The sequence below is a fragment of the Pyxicephalus adspersus genome, chromosome 3, assembly GCF_032062135.1.
Source record: "Pyxicephalus adspersus chromosome 3, UCB_Pads_2.0, whole genome shotgun sequence".
NCBI classification, from domain to species: domain Eukaryota; kingdom Metazoa; phylum Chordata; class Amphibia; order Anura; family Pyxicephalidae; genus Pyxicephalus; species Pyxicephalus adspersus.
Window position 1 is genome coordinate 83,826,825 of NC_092860.1, and position 26,352 is coordinate 83,853,176.

The 26,352-nt window shown below is 35.5% G+C and overlaps 1 protein-coding gene across 6 annotated transcripts; it reads left to right on the forward strand.

Annotated features, from left to right (window-relative positions):
• Positions 1-904: 904 nt before the first annotated feature.
• Positions 905-25,184, forward strand: PPEF2 (protein phosphatase with EF-hand domain 2). 6 transcript variants are annotated; one of them, XM_072405497.1, is made up of 19 exons: positions 905-1,119; positions 3,333-3,404; positions 5,113-5,130; positions 7,446-7,469; positions 9,016-9,143; positions 10,414-10,468; positions 11,408-11,583; positions 12,487-12,601; positions 13,716-13,762; positions 15,095-15,261; positions 15,346-15,382; positions 15,987-16,136; positions 16,857-17,258; positions 18,210-18,395; positions 19,147-19,289; positions 19,404-19,510; positions 22,093-22,256; positions 23,228-23,315; positions 24,556-25,184. In XM_072405497.1, exons 2-19 carry the CDS (start codon positions 3,341-3,343, stop codon positions 24,750-24,752), a joined length of 2,268 nt encoding a protein of 755 aa, XP_072261598.1. In that variant the 5' UTR covers positions 905-1,119; positions 3,333-3,340; the 3' UTR covers positions 24,753-25,184. The 6 variants fall into 6 exon arrangements, with proteins under 6 accessions (XP_072261598.1, XP_072261599.1, XP_072261600.1 ...); XM_072405498.1 differs by having other exon boundaries at positions 3,336-3,404; XM_072405499.1 differs by lacking the exon at positions 5,113-5,130.
• The last annotated feature ends 1,168 nt before the right edge of the window (positions 25,185-26,352 follow it).

Consider the following 26,352-nt stretch of genomic DNA (forward strand, 5'->3'; position numbering starts at 1 on the left):
GGTGGTGGGGGGGTACCCAAGGTGGTGGAGACCCCCCCCTTGAAGTGGTGAGCGGTGGAGGCCCCTGAGGTGGCGAAGTGCTGCTAGGGGCCAGAATGGCTTGGTGGTATTGGAATTACTGGTGATTTGGTGGTGTGGCGGACTTTACCTTCCGGACCTGCGACCTAGTTAGTTTGGGAAATGGTTGGTTATATTAGGAATTGGTGAGGGTAAAGAAAAGGCTAAATTAGAGCTTAGAAAGTGGTTATTTAATGGTTAAGTTATGTTGTTCTGTTTGTTGTTTGTGTTATTTATTTGTTATTTATTTGTTGTTTGTATGTATATGTTATGTTATGTTTATGTACAGAGGAGTTAATTTATGGAAATTTGAAGTGTTAAGTTATTGTTCAATAAACGGCTGCTTGCCAGCCATTTTAAACGCATCAGTTTTTTCTACAATAAAGAACCTGCTTGCTCACAGTTTAATTTACTTTGTAAATATATTTCTGCTTAAAGCTAAAAATCAGCACCGCAAAGCATGTACATATTCAGTGTAGTGCAGATACAAATGCCTTATGTGGCATTGTAAAAAGTGACCCAGTCCTTAAGGTGTTGCATGAATTGCAGAACTTTCTACTGATCAACAAATGAACAAACTATAACACTACTGCAAACCATAAAAATCTAAATATCTCTTATCTAACCAATGACACCATATTTTTGTTATAATTGAACAACCAAAATTGGGGATAATTACAAGCTAATATTACACTGTGCTTTGTTATCCTTGCAATGTTTTTCTTGCATTGCAAATGGAGGCAATGCATACTCATTGCGCCACTACATCGCTATTAAGGAAAAGTCTGCAGAGTATTTGTTTCAGAGCCTTGTATAATCCTAATCCATTACAGATGCTTTCCGTGTCTTAAGTATCACGTGGGCTAACACAGCCCTGCAGTTTTGTAAATAAACCAAAGGTGCATTTTTCACATATAAATGCCCAGCAGATGAAACCTAAAGCCTCAATAATGATTTTTTCAAGATTATGCTGGATATTTCTCTTTGGACTACATACATTTCCTCTTGTACCATTGGGGGATTCTGAAAGAATAGTACTGGTGTGAAAAAGCTCAAAGGAAGGTATGTTTTTCCTGTTGTCGTTTGTTTGAACACAGAGTTTGGAAAGAATTATTGGTACTTATATTGATTTTAAAATATATTTGTGTCAGTTTAAAGGTTTGATTAGTGTTTGATTAGTTAGTGTTTTATCAGATCTACCAAAATATCACACAATGAATGCTAAACACCACATATATAAAAACATATGACTAGATTTTTAGGTTAGTGTTTAATATATCCACTGTACTTTGTTAGCATTTCTCCATATTTTGTTTGGAACTTTCATTGTAGAGATTATTTGTTATTTATTATTTATTATTGTATGTATTATTGAGACAAAATGTATTCATTTTTGTTTTCTGTTGATGGCTTTGTAGGGTTTACAAACAACACAAACAACAAGCAGCACGTTTTCTTGACTTTTCTGGGTTTTTTTTTATAAACAGAGCAACCTAATGATTTCATTTCGATAAAAATGTTTGTAAAGTTTTAGTAGCACCTAATTAACACTTATGTATTTGTATATTTTTACAGTTTTTTTTTAATTATATTTTTACCTGCAACAGAAAATGAATAAAGATTCAATACAATTTGATTTTGTTAATGATCTTTTTCATACAATTACAGAATAAAGAAGAAACATAAACATCAAAGAATCTGAACTGAAATAGAAAATAGAAAAATCAGAATCTGTTTTAATGCTCCTTTGATATACAATAATTATTGCCCAAATTAGTATCAATTTTAAGAAGTAGCATCCAGTATTAGTCTGTGTTTACTACAAACAACCAATTTGCAGCAGATGCTCCCAGTTCTAATTTTTCTTGCACATGATTTGGAATGAATATAGGGTCACTTTTCCAAGTATCAAGTATATGTTATAGGGCATTTTATAGGGCATAAAAAATATTTGTCATGTTAATGAAAAAATCAGCGTATTTACTGCAGGAGAACAAATAAATTCCCCAGGGTACTGATTAAGCAAATTTAGCATCTGGGTATCCATGATGTCTTTGCAGCCAAACCGGTTATAGTATTCTGTAGGATAAATACTACATAGCTAGTTAGGTTACTTTTCATTAGACAAAGAGACAAAGAGATATGGTACTGGAGAATTTAGGAAAAAAGTTTATAAGTTACATTGGAATGTCCTAAATTTTGTCCACATATCATAAATTTATTTTAAGGTTTTTATAACACATCACAATTGCCCCTATGATTAAGATACATTGGGGCTGATTTATTAAAACTCTCCAAGACTGAAGAGAATACACTTTCATCAGTGAAGATGGGTGATCCAGCAACCCTGGAATGGGTTTCTTAAAAGTCATTTGCTATTTGTTGGCAAATGTTTTGAATCCTGGACCAGATCCATTCCAGGTTTGCTGGATCACCCAGCTTACTGATGAAAGTGTATCCTCTCCAGCCTTGGAGAGCTTTAACAAATCAGGCCCATTGTAGCAATGTATGTCATTTCATTTACAATATTATAGGTTTCATGCTATGAAAATAGCTCTATATATACAGTAGCATATATTACCAAGAGTTTGTAGACACCTGATCAGCACAATCATATGACCTTCCATTCCATATTCCGACACCATGGGCAATAATTTGTTCATACAATTGTAGGTATATAGGTGTGATTATAAGTATTTCAGCCAAAAAAGCATTTATCAGGTCAGATACTGATAACAGATCCCAAAGGTAAAATAAGAACTCTGTGCTGGCCAGTCAAGTTCCTCTATGCCAATCATATCACAAAATATCTTTGTTCTAACCTTCTACTATTATTATGTACTAATATGCCAAGACAGAAGTGCCATATCCAGACTGTTGCCACAAACTGGAAGTGCACAGTGTTTACAATATATGTATGCTCTAGCATTACCAATATTCTTTATGGAAAAACCTGAAATCAACTTTTTTGTAGAAATGTTTGTATACCTTGACCACAATGATGGGTGTTATGGTCAGGTATCCACATATATTTTGTTGTGTAGTGGATGTTTGTGTTAGGAACTGCTATAGAAGTAATACACTGTAGCCATGAAAGTAGAAAAATAAATATTGATATGACTGATATGAATATGATCATTTAATCTTATATGACATCTCTAAAAACTGCCTAATTTTATAACCTGGGGTAAACTCCATTACTATTTTAAAAGAGAAAAAAGGTTAAAATATAAATAAAACTACTTCCCTTTTTTTTTTTTTTGTTGACTCTTTAGAAGCGACAATGGGATGTGGAACATCCAGCACCCCTCCCCCACGCAACCACTCCATTCACAAATCTAAAAAAGGTAAGCTTGTAATATTAAAATTGCAGGACAGTTTAATGCAAAGACATTGCAAGTACTATAACTTGACAACTTCATCCTATGAATCTGTTGGTAGGTAAATTCTTTCTAAGTTAACTTTTAGCCAAATGGTTATTACTCAGATATGAGAAGTTTATCAATTTTGCTTTGAATTATACTATAATTCTTCAGATTGCCAAAAATTGTTGGCATGTGAAGATTAGAATAGTGATATATTCTATTGTATAATGTAGATGAGCACTAGTTTACCACTATTATAAGTCAAAAATGTTTTCAAATAATTGTGATTATATATATATCATTTAAAAGAGATACCAGAATCAGTACTGGAAACATTACATATATTATTCATTATTGTGAAGGTAATCAGTGATTTTTTGTGATTTGTGGAGTAAAAATGCTTTAGTATACAATAAAAAGAATACTTTTTGTTTTACTATCAAGCACATATAAAAGTTATCTTTTCACTCAGTGTAAAAGTCACCAAAGTTCACCTATGTGAGAACATTTTAGACCTCCAAATAAACTACTTCTAAGGTCAAACTTACTGGACAGATTAATATAATATGTCATTCAAAAATCTAATTGAACTCAGACATTTTAAATGTAAAATAGGTTCATCAAAAGCTGTCAAGACCTTGGGCTTTGCCCAGTATGTAAAACTTGAATACTCCCGACATAAATGTTAGATATTTATAATATGTTTTTTACAGGTTATGTGTAATTTTTACTTTGTTTAGGCTCATTTTGCCTAAGAAATGGTTATAAACCTTATTTCAGAGACTGTACAGTATATATAGAGAACACCCTTTGGCCACTTTAATTTGAACCCTCTGTTGCCTTCAGAGCTGCCAGTATTCTTCTTGGCATAGATTCAACAAGGTTCTGGAGACATTCCTTGTCCATGTTCCTATGGACATGGAATGATGTCCATAGTGACATGATGACTGAACCATTGACACATTGGTACCACAGATAAATTGTGACCCTACCAATAATGTCACAGCAGAAATTGAGACTCATTAGACCAGGTAATGTTTTTCAAATCTAATCTAAATCAGTTTTGGTGAACACAGGTGAATTATAGCCTCAGGTGCCTGTTCTTAGCTGACAGGAGTGGTACCTGGGGTGCTCTCATGCTACTGGAAACCATCTGTTTTAAGGTTTAACATGTTGTGCTATCAGTGATGTTGCTCTGCATACATTGCTTGTAACAAGCAGTTACTGGTGCCATTCTCTCAGCTCAGAGCAGTCTGGCTATTCTGATCTGAGCTCTAATAAGGTGTTATCACCCAGAGAACTGCCACTTACTAGATAATTAGATATTTGTGTTAAGTAGCAGTTAACAAGGTATACCAAAAAAGTGGCCAGTGATTGTAGATTACCCCACTCCAACCAATTAAAAAAAATAGAACTGTGTTTTTTCTAAGTATAAGTAAAGGTCTAATATAACAGGAGCTACCTGTGTATAACACTTTTGCAACCCAAGTTCCAGTCCTGTAAAGTTCTCCTGCAATCCCCTCCAATTGTTGCTACTTTCTCTCTTTTATATAACTTATTTTAGTGGCAGTGACACAAATTCCAACATTCATAAAAATAGGCTTAGGAGAATTTTTCAGTAAAGGTCCTCTTTAAAACAAATGGAAAAAAAATCTGTTATGAGTAATTTTTCTTTTCTACTATTCCACAGCTGGCTCCATCAATCAAGGTATGAATATACATTACCAACTTTAAGAAAATGTTTTTAAAGGCTAATGTCCACACATGTAGATCATACAGTGACTGTCCTACTTTAATCAAGGGTATTTAATATCTGCCTTTATGTCCATCCAGGGCAATAAAAGAGCATTTTAGTATACCTCCTTTCCAGCAGATGATGCTCACCATTACCTCATTTCAAGCTTCCTCCTCTTTCAGCTACCAAAACCAGGGAATTAAAGCCATGTGCAGACTTCAGATCTATAGACTTCTTCTTGGACCCTAATGCTAGGTTAGCCAAACATATGAGAGACACATGCTCACCCATGCTTAGAAATGTTGAGTATTTTCCAACAGTCCCAGTGGTTAAATTTAGCTTTATGTACACTGTGTTGTATATGTGCATGCATGTGTGTAGATTCATGATTTTACACGTTACACATCTTTATATTTGCCTGAAGCTTACATATGTAAACATATTTAGTTATAATAGGGGTATGTCCAACAAACTTTTTTTCTAGTGTTTTCTAGGTTACAAACACCCCATGCTTTTTTAAATTAAATTAAACCTGAAGTGGGGGAATAAGATATAAACTAATAGCAATACACAGGTAAAACAATACTCTACATCCTACATACAACACAACTACATACAACTATTTTAGGACAAATGGCTCCCTTAAGTAAACTAAGCACAATTACAATTACTCCAGTATATGAGTGCCCCATATAGGCCAGATTTTGGTATAAACAGAATCATTTTCTGACTGTTTGTAATCCGTAACATGATTCAGTTGCTGCTATTATAGAAGTATTAAAAATATGTACAGATCGTGGCATTTGAGGACTGGGATTGGGCACCCAAACATGTGTCAAGAGATAAGGGGAAATTGAGTAACTTTTAGAACTATTTTTTTTTGTTTTTACATCATTTAATTAGTCAGTGTTGCAACATAAAAACAGAGCTTATTCTTTAACCACCTAAGCGTTACGCTGAGGTCTAGATTTCTGTACCAAAAGTGATTTTTTTAAATTGTAGACCTGTAACTTACAGAAATATGTCCGAACAGGGGTTCTAGTAGACAATATGAATATAAAAAATGTTTGAAACACACAATCATGTAAAAAAAAAAATTACTTTTAACAAAATTAAAGGAAAAACACAAAAATCAGCAATGTAAACAAATCATAAATACTGAAAATACTGAAAAAGCAATAACTCTGTATATTGTAAAGTACTATAAGTGAAAAATCTCGGGCTTAACCATCCTTGCAATTTTTTTTTGCCCGAGCGAAGGTCGGGCTTAACTGCAAGGAGGTTATGTCTTCAGAATAATAACAATTTTTGAAATGCATGAGAGAAGTATATTGAACTTGTATTTACCACAGATGTGGTTTCTGCTTTATTTATAATAATATAAACATAAATTAAATACATTTTGCAACCTTAATGTGAGACCAGAATGATATGTCTTGAACGCAAGGATTCTTCTTAGTGCTGCATCACTCCTTGAACTTTTTGACAACATGTATTAAGGACATGCCACCCTCCGATTAGCTCTACCCCCCATCAGGTAATCAAAGTGTAAACATATGGAGAGTGTACTTCCCCTCTGACAACATTATCGCCCTCCCACATAAACATGCCCACCGCACTCAGAGAGGGACGCAAGAAGGATAAATAAGGAAACTGTGTTGAATATAATTATAAATATATATATACATGTATAATATAATATATTATGCTTTCATGTTAAAATAGAACTTCAGGAGGATAAAGAAAGATGAAATATATGCAGCACTATATTATTATTATTATTATTATTACACAGTATTTATATAGTGCCATCATATTACGCAGCGCTGTACAAAGTCCAAAGTCATGTCACTATATTTATTCATACATTATTAAAAGTATTTATTTAAATGCAGGCAGTGTAATTACTTTAATTTGACATGCTATCAGGCTCTTACCATTCCATGCATTGCAGATTTCAGATTAGAAGAAGCCGTACAAGAAGCCAATAAGTTGTGCTCATCAGTCTTTTGTTTTCCCTTTCTTTCCATTCAGAGCCTGGGGAAAAATTGGGTCTCCTAGACTGCTAAAAAGTCCTGTGTTATGTGGCAGAGTTGTGTAAATCTCAGGACTAGATATCCAGAAATGTACATTTTTGAGAAGAAAAACAGCTACCATTTATGTATTTTATCTGAAAATTTAGATGTTTATCTGGAGTTCAGCTTTAAGTAGTGGCTAAGCATTAATCAATTTAATACTAAAGCTAATAATATATAAAGTATCATATCTCTTTATCAATTATCTTACAGGTTCTATTGCACCACGAGGAACCGGTATGTTCTCAATGTTTACTAAAAGCAAAATCTAACATATATTTGTCAAAGGTTTAATATTTTAGAAAGCATCAGCTGTAGATAATAGTTTATGAGTTCTGTAATTTATGCTGTGGTTTACTATTAGCGTTTCTAATAGTACAATGAACATACAATATATCAAAACCAAAAGGTGAATTACATCAGAGCTGACTGAGGCTATGAAGCCTTTGGAGCTCATAGAAGCCCATAGATACCATTGGCAAGTCCAACTTTTTTTACAATGCAGATTCAAAGTTAATCATTGTGAAAAGTGGGCCTGTTCAAGAAATATATACAAAGGTCTACATGTTTGACTGGGCAGTCATTTAATTTTTTTAGATTTAATATTCATTCCTGTGCAGCCAATTTTAACCAGGGTTTGGGGAACTCCCATGCATCCTTCAAAGGTTGCTAGGGGTTCCTTAAACTTTGGCTGTTTGGTATCCAGTTTGCAAATGCCTATATAGTTTTGGGGTCAACACCACTTGGAGGAGCCATCTGCATGATTCTAAAGATGTTTTTAGTTGTCTATAGGTGTTATTATAGCAACCAACTTACTTTCAGCCACCAATTTAGGAGACTTTTTCTCATGACCCCAATGGATTGTAACATGAGTTTTAGCAGGGTTTCTCTGAGACCTGAAAAGTTAGGAAAGGCCACTCCTGTGTGTACACAACATTTTTGAAGGCACTTGGTAAATTGGAGTGGCCTAAAGCTAGACCTAAAATGCCACCTTCCCCAAAACATTGTGCATCAGGTTCCTTTCTGTTATGAGAAACTCTGTCATTTGGTCATCCATGTATTTCTTATAATAATTTTAGGCATTTCCTTCAAGTAAAGGACCTAATGTCTCTCTTATGTACTACATGATGAAACATGAAACATGATGTATAATATGATGATGTTTTTTTTAATCTTTCTGCAATTTAGATAAAATGTATTTTTCTCCTCCTGGAGTTTTTACCATATAATGCCACTGCCTAATACTGTGGTAAAATTTGTAATCCCTTTTGGCATACATAACTACTTCCGAATACTTATTCTTGTTTTTAAATGTAGTGTATGTTAAAGTAAATAATAATTTTAGAGATAGCATGGGAGGGTTTGAATCCCTGTCAGGTAAATTTTACCCCATCTGTGAGAATTTTTTTTCAATACTCTTTGTTCTAGAGACACCCCAGCGTACAAAATAAATCTTTACAATGTCAGGTGAATTTCCCTTACACTTGTCATATGAATATGTGTCCAAATTTAAAGACTGATTTTTGATTTCTCGCAAAGATAACAATTAAAATTGAACAGGGTTTTAATTACCTCCTGCTCTATAAAAAAGAAATAACAAAGAAAAGGTGTGAAAATCAAGGTAGACCTTAGAATAAAATGTGGCCATTGTTGTTTTCCTCTTATAATGTGGCTATAGGCACTAGCTTAAATGTATGCTGTGGTAAACAAGCTTGTATAAAGGTATATCTATTTATGACGTACCTCAATTAGACAATTTAAATTATGTTCCTTAATTGTGCAGCTTTCAAGTCAGCTGTCCTCATCCAGCGTTGGTATCGGCGTTATGTGGCCCAGCTGGAAGTGAGAAGGAGATGTACTTGGAGCATATTTCAGTCCATAGAATACACTGGTGAGCAAGACCAAATCAAGGTAATGCAGCAAATTATTCAGTACCATGCTATAAATGGACAATATTGGTTTATGTACCAATAATGTTTAATGTTTAACCAATAATGTTTAACCAATTATGTTTAATGTTTATGTATAACCAATAATGTAATAATGTTTATCATTTTTTTCTGTAGTACCTCTTACACTACTTGCTGTAATGGTGGATAAAACTTAGCGATAAAAAGTGGGGGAGAAATTGAGGGGGGTAGAAGGAAAAAGGAGAGAGAGAAGAATGCCATAAAAGAGGAGGCAAGGGAGCGATAATGATAGAGAATGGGGTGGGGGTTTGTATGGGGGCCCACTAGTTAATTTTACACAGGGGCCCGCTGTTATCTGTGTCCACTACAGCCAACAAACCTTTTTTTATATATACAAATCTGAGCTCCTAAAATTTAAACAAAGTTTACCAGCTGAACCTGTCTGCTCAAATTTGACAAAATATGGGGGTGCTTTTTTGTAGGCTACATAGTTCAACATAACCTCAACCAAATATATTCATGTTCTGAACTTAATTTTGGTATGAACTCCATTACCTGTTACTTTGCTGATTTGGGAAAAAGGAAGAAAAGGGAAGGTGTAAATGTGAGGTTCGCGTCTATGTTCATTTAATGTTTGACATCATGTTATGGCTGTGTTCATTTTCAGACAACTGAATTTCACAATACTTTATTGTTAAAACATCAGAAAAAAGTAAAATACCCTTAAAAAATACAAGAAGTATAAATACCCTAAAAAAAGTACTAAATCAAACATATACATGCTTCATTACACATTACTATTTATTCACTTAGGTTATATGTAAGGCCATCATAAGTATATGATTGATAGATGATGATATGACGAGTTATCTGTAAAATGGGCATCATAAGAAATATGCTCCCCAACTAAGCTGTGTTGTCTAGGAAGCGACATGTTAAGGTGAATGTGTCTGTTCATCTTATCATTATCATTGTTAATTTAGCAATAAGCTTTATTAATGCCTTGATGACCCAGATTTCCAGGTATGATTCATTCAATAGACTTTAATCCTGTCAACACACTTATGAGCCCGGTATACGGATTGTTTGGTTTAATAAAATGTGCATTTTATTATTGGTAATAATAATAGGCATAAATTGAAAACAAGTACACCAATAACTACAGAACTTATAAAAAAGATACAGACCAAGCATGAATTTTCATTTCTAGTGCATGGTAATTTTTTTCTTCATGTTCATTTTCTCTAAATGTTGTTTTTTATTTTGTTCAGCTTTATGATTTCTTCAACTTTCTTATGGACCATTTCACTCCAGACAGCAAGGAGAGTAAGTAGTTATTCAAATAAATTGAATATATAATATAATATGCTATAATACCCCAATGTAAGCTCAGCTCCTTAGTCTGAAGATATGTACATATAGCAGATTTTTGTTCCTGGAAACATGATTGTTTCCAGTAACAGTCACGTGAACAAGCATTGAGCACACAACACTGTTCTGTTCTTTGGGAGGAAAAAGAAAGGAGGACCAGCTGAAGGCACCCCTCTCCACACAGCGTCCCCTATAGGAAATGGCAGTGGATTGCTGTACACATGGTAGTATCTAGTGCTTGTATGTGACCTCAGTCTAGCTATAGACAGAAAAGAGAAACAGGGGATCTAAATGACAAAAACCTGTTCTATAAACATGCTTATTCGTTTCAGTTTAATATTTATGCTCTAAACAAACTTGGAGCCACTAAATTCCTGGCAGAAGATCCTACGTGAGAAAAGTCTTTCATTGATTGCAATTGGCATGTCTTTTTAATGGCTATTCTTTAAAATTGCAGTACACCCTGTGAGTATGGATGTACTTACTGGTGCCTAATATGTAATATGAAGATAAAAGGGAGGGATCCATGTTGAAAATTCTTGATAGAATAACACTAGTGAAGTTGAAAATTACATATAAAATATGTATATATTGCCTGCAATTTCTATTCATTTTAAGGGTCATTGACTTGTGTATTATCGGGTCATATTGGACCAAGTTGAGAGAAAATACATTACCACAGTTATAATATGCGCATGGTTCTTTTAAATATGGGGAACTTCTTTGTGGTACTGGAGATTGGGACAAGAAACCTATGAGCTAATTAACACAATTAAATATAAGATTTAACTAGATAGATAGATCCAAGACTTTATACCAATGTGTTACCCTGCAGTATTACTTAAAACTTTTAAAATTATTCTGTTTCATCTGTTACTATCTAACTTTCATAAGGGAATTTTATCTGCCGAATGTTTACTGAGGAGGAAAACTTGAAAGAAACGGAGTTGGAGAAATACTGTGATTATGAATTTATTGAGGTGCCAGAGACCTACATAGGTCCTAAACTGACCTTTCCTTTAAAGCCAAGCCATGCAGCTGCCTTAGTGGAGGCTTTCAAGCAGAAGCAAGTAGGTATAACTTAATCACATTTTCTAGTTCATGTCAGAATTCGCCAGTTTCTATTTTTTATAATACAATAAAGGATACCAGAGCTGCTTTAACAACCTCCTAAAATGTTGCCTCAGCATATACTCCCTTTTTCCCTCGTTGAGGAATTACAGTTGTACCTCGGTATAAGTCCGCTTTGGAATAAGTCCAACTTGGTATAAGTCCTGTTTGGACACAAAAAATTTTGCTTGGTATACAACCTTTGCTAGAACTTGGGTCAAAATGAGTCATAACACCGCATGCTACCCTTATTTACCTCTCTAGAGACAAAGCCACGACTGCCCACGAGTGTCAGTACACCAGTTGCTGGCACTCGACTCTTCTCAGCAAGGTAAAGTGAGGTTAAATTTTAATTTATTTCATCTAATTGCTTTTGTATTTATGTATTTTAGTATTAAGCAGTGTTTAAATGTTTTATAGTTTTATAGTCAATTTAACAAAAACTGAAATTTACTAAATTGTTCATTGAAACTATTGGTGAAAACTGATGTTTAGCCTGCTATTTTATCTTGTCTTTTTCCCACTGAGTTCAAAATAGTTGCTACTATTGCAAAAGTTGCAATAGTAGCTCTGCATGTCAGTACAGATAATGGTTGTGGTGTTCCCCAACACTCCCCACTCCAAGTACAGATCTCAACCTCAAATGCCCAACAGATCTACAGACCTTACCTACCTCCCCAAAAACCCCCTCATATCCCCTCTACCTGGTGGAGAGCCCTCCAAAGAGATCCTCCACCCCCAAATTTACCTCCAGTATTGATCTCATCTTCCCGAATCCCCCTTCCAAATAAAAATGTTTAAAGGATACATTAATCTTAGTTCTTATTATTATTATCTAATTCTCTAACTTTTCCTCCTAGTAGCAGCTCCACGCTCGTTATGTGCTACAATTATTGATTGAGACAAGGAAACATCTCAAACAACTGCCAAACATAAAACGCATCACAACAAGTTACAGCAAAGAGATAACCATTTGTGGTAAGAAAATAATCTCAATATTAGCAAGTTTGCTTAGCTCTAGTATTAAATACAAAGTATGCTATTTGAAGATATTTTTAATATAAATGTCACTATGACCATAATTGTTACAGCTGAAATAAAATGTGAACATGTAATGGCTCACAGTTCTGTTTTGGCTATAAAATTGCAGCTGCCATACAGAAAGTTATTGCAACGACAATGACTGATGTGTGTAAAGTATGTAACAAAAGATACGTTGACAGGTGTTCTTGGCCAAGTATAAGCTTAGTGACCCCTTTTGTCACAATTCCAAGCCAGTTTAGGACCAACAAGATCATAAAACTTTTTTGTGTCAAAGAGAAGCTTCTAGCAGATGTATGTTGCTTTGGCTATTTTAGGTTATGTGCCTACAGAAACCAGTGCTGGAAATTTTGCCCTGCCGTAACAAATTATGGAAGCATAAAGATGCCATTTTTAATAAAATTACAAATACACAGGAATACACAAGCCATAAAATCCAAAATGTGAATTAATCCTAACAATTTAAGGAATATCAGGCCCTTGCCATAAAGTATGGAGTTTCCTGTTTAACGCTTGTGGGTCAGGATGTTCACACTGGCCAACAGCTTATATAGAAACTAAAGGAACTGCTAGTATTCATGGCTCAGGTCAAAAATGTACTAGGTTTTAGGTTTTACTGGAAAATGTTCCTGCATTATGGACACCACTTGGACCCCTCATAACCCTTTACTGGAATACTTATGAACCTCCTTTTCCTTGTATGTCAATCTGATTTATTGGCTTGAAGGACAGAATTATAAGGGACTAATTTTATTGTTCCTTTTGAACTCTCTATGTTCTGAATTTGTTATATAATACCACATAGAATTGTATAGCCTCTGACATTTTGTACCTGTTGTCATTTATGTGCTTTTCTGTTGTTTACCTCCCTTCCTATTTATATTGTTGTTTGGTATTTCTTTATCTTATTAAACCTTAAAAATACATTTACTAAATGTTGGTTAAAGGATAAAGCATATTATTACATAGTGTATACAATAATAATGCATATTTCTGGGAAAAAAATTACTTCAGTTGATACATACTAATTTATATATTCTGTTTTTACAAGGGGACCTGCATGGCCGATTGGATGATTTGTTTTTGATATTTTACAAGGTGTGTGTTAAGATTATTCATTTTAATATTACTGTACAAATCTGCTTAATTGCTAAACCTATACATAGAGCCCCAGCTGGGAATCAGATATTACCTCAAACATTCCTTGGAAATCTCCCAGGTCCATGGGTTTCAATGACAATAAGTGAATCCCACCAGGGAATGTTTGAGGGAAGTACTGTAGCACGAGAGCCCAATGGGGTAAAATAAAGAAGAGTGTTTCTATGTATTCTACAATATTAGTCATCTTCTTAACCACTTGAGCTCTCAAACCTGTATACAATTTGTAGCTCAGAACATTTTTTACATTTCCTGTATGAGTTTCTTTTTAATAAAATATATCATAATTTAAAATATTACATCCCCACTTCATATTTGACCAGGGACCCATTTTCTGTAAAACTGTCTCTGAGAGCATAATAAAAACAATTAACTCAGTACAGATTCATATTGTAATGAACAGTCCACAGTAAGGATTTGCTATACATCATATTTACAGCTAATTCCCTGCTCCTGACAAATGCTCAATATAAAAACAATAGATGAATCGATAACACATTGGCCCTGATTTATTAAAGTTCTCCAAGGTTAGAGAGAATACACTTTCATCAGTGAAGCTGGCTGATCCAGCAAACCTGGAATAGATCTGGTCCAGGGTTGAAAACATTTGCTAATAGCTAATGACTTTTAGGAAATCCATTCCAGGTTTGCTGGATTACCCAGCTTCACTGATTAAAGTGTATTCTCTCCAGCCTTGGAGAACTTTGATAAATCAGGGCCATTGTTTCTACTCTATCATCAAAAAGAACCATGTGAAACAATAAAGTGTGTACAGACATTACCTAAACTTACTTTCCACTCTCCCTCCAGGGATATTTTTTTTCTAATTTTTTCCTGTGCTAAAAAACACCCTTTATTCCCTTCCGTGACACCCTCACCCAGCTTGTAAAATTGTTGCAGGGGCAGCTGCTTGGGACATTTAACACAGACATACCCCATGAATTACACTTCTTTTGGCTTTTTGCAATCAAGGGAAGAGTTTTGTTTTGCAGGAAAATAGATTTTAAAAAGGATGAAAATATTGGTTAAGTTTTAGTTCAGCCTAAATAGAAAGTTTGGGTCAAATACCAGATGATGTGGCTTAGGTTCAACTTCCCATATAATTTCAAATGTTTTGAAAACTGTGTTTTATTACACTGAAGGCTTCTCTAATAACAGTCATAGTAAAATGCGGTTAATGAAATATGAAGTCTTGGTAAACTGTACCTAATAGGATGCGTATTGCCACTTTAAAAAAAAAAAAGTTTAATATTGTTTCGCTGTTTTTCTCAGAATGGTCTCCCATCAGCAGAGAAGCCTTATATATTCAATGGGGACTTTGTAGATAGAGGGAGACAGTCCGTTGAGATCTTGATGATCCTTTTTGCATTCCTGCTGGTCTATCCAAAGGCTGTCCATTTGAACCGAGGAAACCATGAAGACTATATGGTCAACTTAAGGTAATGAACAAAAAATAATAAAATCAGTATTTTATCCCACAGATATATGTATTTGCAATAAATTGGTAACTGTTTGTTTTTCAGGTACGGATTTACAAAAGAAGTCATGAAAAAGTACAAGGTATGTATCCGAAAATGCATTACTTGAATCCAGTGTTTCTTAACCAGGGTTATGAGGAAACCTAGGGTTCCTTCAGAGGTTGCTGGGGGTTCTTTGAGCAATGAGCAGTTTGTGACTCTTGGGTCAGTTTGATGGACACCAATTATCTTTTTGTCTATGTGTAAGGGTAAAATTCTTCTCAATGGTCAGCAATGTAGGAAGCATTCTTCTCACTGTTGACCGCATCATACGGCGAGATGTAGATTTAGTAATTATAGCAGAGATTCCCTGAAGACCTGAAAAGTTTATTCATGGGTTCTCTGATGGTAAAATGAAACACTGCCTTGATCAGTACTTTAAAACAGACAATCTTTCAAACATTCCCTAATAGGAATTAATTACTGCTATTAAAACACGTGGACCTGGAAGATTCTTATGATGGAATGTTTAATTCCCTTTTTTATAAATAGAACCTATATGTAAACTTTGCATTGTACTTTAATATTTACCTATAACAATCAACTACAAATATGATGTTGGTAGTATTTTGTTATGCTAGTCATTTTTCAATTCAGGTTTAAGTTTAGTATTTACTTATACCTTTCCTTTGATTTTCACATTAAAGGTTCATGGGAAGAAAATTCTCAAAATGTTGCAAACTGTATTTAGTTGGCTTCCTTTAGCAGCTGTGATTGACCAAAAAATATTAATTACACATGGAGGAGTGTCAGATTCTACTGACTTAGAGATACTATCAAAAATAGAACGACACAAGGTAAGATACTACTGGATCGCATAATGTTATTACCAGGAGGATGTGGTTCCCATTGGTACAAGAAAGCACAGATAGCAAAAACAGCATTGTCAGAACTTTTGGGGAGATATCAAACCCTTATTATCAAAAACAAAACAAAAAAAAAGCTTTAGCTAGAGTTTGTCTTGAAATCAGACCAGTAAAAACTGCTATTGCTGCATGTAAATGTACAAATAAACTCTGAGATTAACTCAATATCTGGGACTTTAGAGGCCTGGTACATAAAGTGCTATGTGCCATAGGAACCAGGTACTACCACACTAAAAATGAGTAAACTATTATGTAATTATTTGTAAATTATTTGATGAAATATGTATAATTTTAATTTTAGATATTTCTGTCTCCTCCTTTTCCTGAAGAAGCGGATTTATTCAGTGAAACGTGTTGAAATCAGCAGGGTTTTTCCCCATATATGTGGGCAATCTAGACAGGAGTATTTAGTTATATATATTGCACATTTTACATGGTTTTAACATCTATGTTTTTAATGTTGTTTTAATAAAGATTTGTTTTGATAAGCTACATGTTAAAATTGATTATGGTTGGCCTGTAAAATACCAGATATTGAGTTAGTCTTTCATTATTTATATGCTTGTAAATTTACACAAACAGTAAAACACATTAATAGAAAAACAATTAAATGATGATGTATAATTGATTTTTTTAAATGTTTTTGTTTAGTTTGCTTCTACTTTACGACCCAGAAAAAAGAAAGATAAAACAGCCAAGACAGAAGAAAAAACTGATCAGGGAAAATGTACAAATGGAGAAAACACATTACCAGTGGCATCCTCTTGGCAGCCCCCAAGGAGTGGTTCATTCTCTTATAGCTCCAGTCCAAGTCTCCTGCCCAACTATAAAGGGAAACGATCAGCCAGTAGCCCAACCACCATGACAATTGACAGGAAAGAGATCTCTAAACGAGTTCGGGAAGCTGTGGACAAAGAACTAGTAAAATACCGCAGACAAGTGGGTATCACTGATACCATTACAGGGCCTGACAGTCTGGTGTCCGTTTCTGATTCTGAATCAGAATCTGGAGAAATGCAAGAATATGACATGGACACAGAAGAGAGAAAGCAGGTAAGAAAAGCCTAATTCTACTTATTGCACAAATTCTTCCAGGCAGAGGGAACATTTAGTGGATAACTCCCAACCATAATCTAGCTTTTTACTTAATAACTAACACTTTTTAACTCCTCTTTATCTATTTATACCATATTGGCACCAAAAGTTTATTTTTTTAAATAATTGAATACATTCTTAAAGGAACTAAACCTCTGACTTTTTGCTGCTATATAAGGAAGACACCATTAGCAGAAGATGGGCTATTTTGGTTCAGAAAATCTAAATTTTCAAATTAAGTTATCAGTTTTCCCAGCTATCTTCTTTGCACTAAAATCCTCAATTTTCTGTGGAATGGAGGGGGGGGGGGGTGTAAGTGTTACAGTGCAGTGAGTCAATGTTATAGGAATGAAAGTATGCTATCAGTAGGATCATCAGCTGAAGTAATATGAAAAATAAGACAAAAGAAAAATGTAGCTATTACAAGTAAGAAATTGCTAAATTTTTTTCTGGGTGTAGATATTTTTTAAAGTTGATTCGTAGCCAATGCAATAAAGATATACATTTATATTTATTTCTATATATGTGTATATGTATGTTGTGAATGTGTATATTCAAAAATATTTGTGGAAATCCATTTAATAGGGGAATTTATTTGTCCATTCTGCAAAGACGATTCTACATTTCTAAACAGCGTAACTCTCACTGCAGTAGAGCATGTATAGACTCCTTACCTTGATCCCAGTGCCTGTCTTACTAATAATATTATTGCCAGGAGTCAATTCTTGAACAGATACTGAAGCCAGTAAAACAAAAGAATAACAGTGGGGGATATTAAAAAAAAACTAGTCCAGATTAATTACATGGTATTTTCTAGATAACTAGACAATTGACCATTGTTCAATTACTGTATATTACTGTATAAATACATTTCATAATTGCTATTTGGTATGTTTTACCCATGAATAGATTGTAGATATTTTGTGGAGTGATCCTATACCTCAAGATGGCTGCAAGTCCAACACGGTTCGTGGGGGAGGATGTTACTTTGGTCCAGATGTAACTGAGAAAATCCTGCAAAAACATGGATTACAAATGCTGATCCGCTCTCATGAGTGTAAGCAAGAAGGATATGAGTTTTGCCACAATGGAAAGGTACATTTTTTAAAACTTTTTAAAACTTTTAAAACTCTCTCTGTATATCTATATTCTCGCTCTTCCCCCAAACTAAACAACAAACTAAAAGCCAAAAAAGTTTTCTTTTAATTCCCTAAGTGTAAGGGTCTAACTTCAGATGCCCATGTCATTGTCTGAATGGCATGAACACGACCCATTGGTTGTCTAACAGTAAGGTCTTCTCACACTACAAAAATGCAGTGGCATGATGATATTATTTAGGGAACCAGTTAGAGTGGGCACACATTGCAATGATGGATCACCAGTCTTCAATCCCAGAAGAGGTGCCAGCAGTGAACATGTGCTGTCAGGAACCATCCTGTTTTGGCCTACATTTATTTTGTTGTCAGTACAACCAGAAGCATGAAAACTTCCTGTGTCCCTTGATGTTCAATATAGAAATGTGCTTGTTGGATATCCCATTTCAAAAATATACACAGCTTTAAAGCCTCCACCCTTCTGTATATGAATTCCACAAGAATTTGGAGTATGTCTCTGGGAATATGTGCTCATTAAGCCAAAGAAGCATTTTCAAGGCCCAGTACAGGTGTTGGGTCAGAACACTAGGCTTGCAGTCAGTATTCCAAGCTTATTTATTAAGGCTAAAACCAGGACTTTTTGCAGGCCGGTGGAGTCTAGCCACACCACTGCCACAAATGTGCGAGTACACAATTGTCTAAAATGTCCCTTATTTAATATAAATATGTTTGTTACTTTTTATGTTTTTCAGGTTCTGACAATATTTTCTGCATCTAATTACTATGAAGTTGGCAGTAACAAAGGGGCTTACGTGAAACTGGGGCCTGACCTTGTTCCACACTTTGTACAATATCAAGCAAACAAAACTACTAACACTCTGACCATGAGGCAAAGGTACTGCTCCTAATGTATTATGCATTGAACAGTTTTTCTTTGAACCTTAACGGACATCAGTGAAATTTGTCAGCTCTGTCAGTATTTACAGCACCTGTTCTCTTTTTGTTCTAGGGTAAGCACTGTAGAAGAATCCGCTCTGAGGGCCTTGAGGGAGAAACTATTTGCTCATAAATCGGTTCTCCTTAAAGAATTTAAAAAATATGATGTAAAACGCACTGGTAAGCCAAAAAAGAATGTGTTATTTTTTATATCTGGATTTCTGTAAGGTTAACATCCTTGGCATTGGCATTTTCTGAACCCTTTCAAAGTTTGGGCAAATGAGAAGCATGAAGAATGGTTGAATATAGTGTAAAGAGTGTGTAATTCCTCCCCAATCAAATGTGATAATCTTGCAGCTAGGGGTTATATATAAAGTAAATTAAAGTAAATCGAGTAGCCCTTTTGTGAATTTTAATATTCTTTTATATATTAGCAATGCCAGCCATACAAGCTGTAAAAGTAGATGGCAGAACTTAATAATACAGTTAATCATCCTGACATGTTGTTAGTACTTCCCACACTTCCTCAGTTCCCTGAGCATGGTTAACACAAGGCATTGTGCCTGATTTATAAAAACTCTCCAAAAGAAGATAGACTGTCATGAGTGAATCTGGGCGATTCAGCAAACCTGAAAGGGAACTAGTCCAGGGCTGAGAACATTGGCCATGTAATTGCAAATAGTTTTAAGAAATCCATTCCAGGTTTGCTGCATCACCCAGGTTCAGGTTTATATCTTTAAATGGTGCAAATGCTCCAGATACTTTTATTAGTTAGATGGCTGACTATCAGGTCTATTTCTAGTGTCTAATTAAATCAACTGAATTAGTTATTTCATCATGTCTGAGTTGAGGACACTAGGAAGAGCCCCAGACCATCAAGGTTACTTCTTGTTTGACAGTGAATATCAAAGAAGAATCATTGTTTTACTTACTTTATGTACAAACCTGGTTAAGGATCTCAATTTCTGAATTCTTGCCCCCTACAACTTCAATAGTCTACTGGTGGTGGTTGTTGGAGCGGGCAATCCTCGTTTTGTTAATTGCCATTTTATAAATGGTTTTCTAATAAGTGACATGTAAAACCTCCAGCACAAAATCCTCTTTTTACAGTTGATTTGCTGACTTTGACTGCTGCTAAGCCTAAAGCTGTTGTCCTATGATGCCTATTTTGCAAAATGTTGACAATTGTTTTCTTTTGTGGCTTTACAGTGAGGGAAAGAAGTATTTGATCCCCTGCTGATTTTGTACGTTTGCCCTCTGACAAAGAAATGACCAGTCTATAATTGTACTGGTAGGTTTATTGTAGGTGTGAGAGACAGAACAACAACAAAAGAACCATCAAAAACCCAGTGCTCAAAAGTCAGAACTTGATGTTCATTGTAATGAGTGAAATAAGTATTTGATCAACTAGTCTGGAGACTGGCTAGGCCACTCCAGGACCTTCATGTGCTTCTTCTTGAGCCACTCCTTTGTTGCCTTGGCCGTGTGTTTTGGGTCATTGTCATACTGTAATACCCATCCACGACCCATTTTCAATGACCTGGCTGAGGGAAGGAGGTGCTCACCCAAGATTTGACGGTACATGGCCCCGTCCATTGTCCCTTCGATGCGGTAAAACTGTCCTATCCCCTTAGCAGAAAAACACCCCCAAAGCATAATGTGTCCATCTCCATGTTTGACGGTGGGGATGGTGTTTTTGGGGTCATAGGCAGCATTCCTCCTCCTCCTAACACGGCGAGTTAAGTTGATGCCAAAGAGCTCAATTTTGGTCTCATCTGACCATAACACTTTCACCCAGTTCCCCTTTGGATCATTCAGATGTTCATTGGCAAACTGCAGGCGGGCCTGTACATGTGCTGTCTTAAGCAGGGGGACCTTGCGGGCTCTGCAAGATTTTAGGCCTTCACGGCGCAGTGTGTTACCAATTGTTTTCTCGGTGACTATGGTTCCAGCTGCCCTGAGATCTTTGACAAGTTCCCCTCACGTAGTTCTGGGCTGCTTCGTCACCGTTCTCATGATCATTGCAACTCCACGATGCGAGATCTTGCATGGAGCCCCAGACTGAGGGAGATTGACATTTATTTTGTGTTTCTTCCATTCGCGAATTATCGCGCCAACTGTTGTCACCTTCTCACCGAGCTGCTTTGCGATAGTCTTGTAGCCCAGTCCAGCCTTGTGTAGGTCTACAATTTTGTCCCAGACATCCTTGGACAGTTCTTTGGTCTTGGCCATGGTGGCTAGTTTGGAATCTGATTGATTGCTTCTGTGGACAGGTGTCTTTTATACAGGTACTGTAACAGGCTTGGATTAGGAGCACCCCCTTACAGAGGGTGCTCCTAATCTCAGCTCATTACCCGCATACAGTGAAGACACCTGGAAGCCTGAAATCTTGCTGGTTGATAGGGGATCAAATACTTTTTTCACTCATTACAATGCACATCAAGCTCTGTCTTTTGAGCACTGGGTTTTTGAGGGTTCTTTTGTTGTTATTCTGTCTCTCACAGCTACAATAAATCTACGAATACAATTATAGACTGGTAATATCTTTGTCACAGGGCAAACATACAAAATCAGCAGGGGATCAAATACTTCTTTCCCTCACTGTACATCTGTCAGAATTGTGCTGCTCTGAACTATGGAAAAGTTTGCTAGTTGGTGGAACCCTTCAGCTGCCAGAAGTTGGAGTTTAGAAATCCTAGTCTGTGAAATGGAGATAAAGGTTTTCTCAGGAAGTAATCACATTCTTTAACTCTTCTATGCAGGATACATTACATTAAATGACTGGGCAACTGCACTTGAAGCTGTCTTGAAACTAGGACTACCATGGCGAATGCTTAGACCACAACTTGTCCGCACTACTACAGACGGTCTGCTAAAATACAAACAGTGGTTTGATGAACTCTCCATGTGCCAGCCAATCCGAGAGGTGAAGATTTTTGAAGATTTGTGTACAAATTAATTTATCTGACACTAGCTTGGCATTTCCTTGTGTAATGTACATTTTCATAGAAGAAAAAGAACACTTTCAAGGAAATTATTGCATGGCTGCCACTGCTGCACTTTATTACTCAAAATGAGTCAAACTATTCTATTGTAGCTCATTTTCCAAAGCTGAATTCCAGGCGTATATAGAAAGCACCACAGATCCATCGTTTGATTCTGCCCACCAATGCCTGCTCAATGAATTCTCATAGACCAATATAGAGGAGATGGTCAGAAAGCACATGGTCCATCTACCCACAGACAAGTCTATGGGGCTTTAGTAAGCAGGTGGCACTGGATATAAACAAATCAAAGAAGCAATGTCTACCAGGATGTTGGCAAATATGAATGTGCAGTGGTGGAAAGTGGGTGACTTTAGGTCAGGGAAGGGGTAGTGGTATAGGCTTACTTTGAATTAAAGTACAGAGATCCTATACCTAAAATTGCCTTGGAATTAGCACCTTTAAATCCCCTCAACAGAACATTGATTGTGAAAAGGGGCAAAACTGAGAGCCCATCAGGTGTGCTATATGCAAATTATAGGAACATGCTGTCTGAAGGAGAAAGCAGCCAGAACAGAAGGATTTCCTGGTTAGTTTGCTGCTGTTTCACTGTTCAGGCAGAAGGCTAAGGTTGAAAAGAAGAAATCACTTATTATTATTTAATTTATGTATCATCATCTACTAAATCGTATGGCAGAGTTGTAAATATCTCAAGACTAGATCAATAGAAATACAAATCTTTTGGCAGGTAACCCAGCTACTGTATATATATTTAATTTGCGTATTTAACAGTTCGTCTGGATATTAGTTTTAATAGTAATCTAGTGTGCCTGTTTGGGTGTGAGCATGTATTGGTTTTGCGATTATGTACCACAATACCTTTACCAACATATTATTATCTTTTTATTTGCAGAATATACAGTCGAGTTTGTTAGAAGCTCTCTACAGAAACCGATCAGATTTGGAAACAATATTTAGAATAATAGACAGTGATAGCTCAGGTAAGTACAATTGACTGAGCCTAAATACCCTTCAAATGTACAGGGAAATGCCCCTTACAAAATTCTCTAAATGAAGGCTATATCTTATCTAACTTTGCGGCTCTGGGGCCCTCAAATTTGGCCATGGATTTTTAGGACCTGTTCACACTATGCGTTAGGTTAACACACATGCTTGCATCATTATTATATGCCAAAACTTTAACACCTTAACACATGGTATGTTACTAGTATGCTAGAGTTTGTGATTTTGTTGCAATAGTACATGCATTTATAGTGTGCTAAAATGTATACTGATGCAATGTAAAAGTGTGAATAGGTCTTTAATAGTATGTACAATGTTTGTACATACTATTAGATTGTTTCTTGCAGCCTGAGAGTTGTATATCCTAAGCACCAGTAATTTTCAATGTTTAGCTGTTTTGATCGCTGACCTCGGCCATGTTGCCCATTAAATTGATGTATCATAGTAATGGTCCAATGGGAATTCAGTAAAGGGCAGGACCAACAATGAACACTATCACAGTGCATTGACATTGACTTGCGAATCCATTCATGAAATTCAAAAAATGTATGTGTGTGTGTGTGTATATATATATATATATCTGCTAATTCTCTGAAAATGCATGTTGACTTTGCGAGTACCGCACCCAATATGAGACTTTTGTCTAGAACAATGTTTCCCAAGCCTGTTGTCACAACCAAAAGTACGCTTTGCAGATAACCTTGCATACACAATAAATCATTGGTGTTTTCACAAACAGATAAGCTGTTTGTTGGTGGGACTTGAGTATAGGCTTGGAAAACACAGGACTAGAACTAGATTGCAGACAATTAGTCCGTACTGTATATGAACTGACTAAAAGTAATGACTTTAAATAGTTGGGCCAAAATAGTTTCCAGAACTACTTTGAGAGGATAGCAGTAATTTTTTCTCTTATGTATCCCATGAGGTATATTAGATGCTATCCGGACACAAACAGCAAGAAGTGGATTCTCTAATGCTTACCAATTCTTTCCAAAACCTAATTTAAATGAATTTATTATTTCTGCTAGTTCTGATTTACATCAAAATGTCACAATAAGCAGACATTGTAGTAAAGGTAAATTTAAACTGTTAAGCTTTTAAAAAACAATACATATGTGTATATCAACTTACATACTTTAATATATTCAACAAAAACAATGAGAGATTATATTTACAGCTGCACTCTAAACAGGATATTTCATTTTTCTGTTGTAGGCCTCATTTCATTTGAGGAGTTTCATCACACTTGGAAGCTGCTAAGCTCCCACTTGAACATAGAAGTCGGTGATGAGGCGATTGCCAATATGGCCAGAAGCATAGATTTTAATAAAGATGGAAATATAGACATCAATGAGTTCTTGGAAGCCTTTCGATTAGCAGACAGACCTCACGCTGAAGATAAAGAATTGTGATTAATGCTCCTTTGCACTGAAGCCATGTGTCGCAGTTCAAAATTGCATCAGAACCAAAAACAATACAATCAGTTGATTCTAAAAAGAATATTCTGTATGCACATATTTGGAGATTTAGTGAGTATGTACAGATTCATTATCTCCTACCAAGATTCTTGCATGTATTATGGTACAAATGTAAATATGAAATACATAACTTGTACTTAACATAAATATTTGCTATAGACACTGTCCAACTCCAGACCTTGAGGGCACAAATAGGCATAGATTTTCACTTTTGGTCACCTTCCAACTTTGTAAACTACACTTTACCAAATTTAGCTTTATTTGTTAGAGAAAGTGCAGATCCTGGCCCTCCATGACTGAAGTTTGACAATACTGCTATATACAACAGAGGTAAAAAAATAAAAGTCATGTTTTTGCAATTAATAATTTGTTTCCTACTTCCTTTCTGCCTTTCAGTCAATCTGGAAAGGGGAAAAAAAAAACAAAACCAGCCATATCCTCAATAGGATTTTTCAACAGTTTAAGATCCTTGCAATGTACACAGATTGTGTTTTTTTTTTTCCTCAACAAAAGTAAAGTTACACTTGAAAATAAAGGCACCAATAAAAGAAAAGCTGTATACAATATTAAATAGATATTTGTTCTACTTCACATTCTTTAATGTTTGATTAATATACTTCACATTTGGATGGAGTAAGGAGGCAGCACAGAAAGTCCTAGCTCAGTGACTCAAAATTTTGAAACTAGTGGATCAGAATATAATAGCTAGGGAACTAGAAGTTTTACAAAGACCCTTATGTTGCTTATGACAAATATTAGTAGACACAGGTGCCCTCTTGCTAGAGCAAACTACTTCTATTGGATATATCTCTATACTAATAATGAATTGAATTGGTCAATTTGCACAAGCTGAAGGTGGCTTTTTTATTCATCTAGAGATTCTTAAAGCAGTACCTAATTCATCTCAATGTGAAGGATCTTTCATGTATGTTATCATGCAAAGTGTTTAGCTAGCTAGAACTTCCATATTTGAATAACACAACAGGTTGTTATCCCATTATTGGTCATTAAATACTTACAAGTTAAGTACCTATGTTATGGGTTTTTGTTTTACATGAGCAAAAACTAAAGCTTGTAAAGTACTGAAGAGTTTTAGGTTTAACTTCTAGAAGGGTGAACATAAAGTCATTTAGTAATAATCCTGCAGCATATTTATCCCAGAGATGGATCTCATTTAGGCAAAAGGCCATACTACTCAAATACTAACATTATTGCTGGGGAGGAAAGAAATGTTATCTCAAACTCTGTGTAGACTTGGGGGAAAGGCAGTAGGCAGATCACATGAGCAAGGAAATACATTTTGGGGCATTCTGTAAACTATGTTGTGTTGTCATTGTTGCAAGTATAACTTGAAAGACTTACGCAACCAGAACTGCCTATAATGGAACTGAAAAAATGCGATTGAGTGGGAACCGAGATCAGCGAATTCAGTGAGTTGTGGTACTACAGGGTTGAACCTGCATGAGCACAGGAAAAAAACAAAGGCGCCAAGACTATTGTCCATTAGAGGAAATCCAGTAACAAAAGGTTAATA

Excerpts from the sequence above, each read along its gene's own strand:
- PPEF2 (XM_072405497.1), top strand. The coding sequence starts at position 3,341 with ATGGGATGTGGAACATCCAGCACCCCTCCCCCACGCAACCACTCCATT. Across the intron at positions 16,137-16,856 it reads CAAAAATAGAACGACACAAG|TTTGCTTCTACTTTACGACC; the intron begins GTAAGATACTAC and ends GTTTTTGTTTAG. Across the intron at positions 23,316-24,555 it reads AATAGACAGTGATAGCTCAG|GCCTCATTTCATTTGAGGAG; the intron begins GTAAGTACAATT and ends TTTCTGTTGTAG.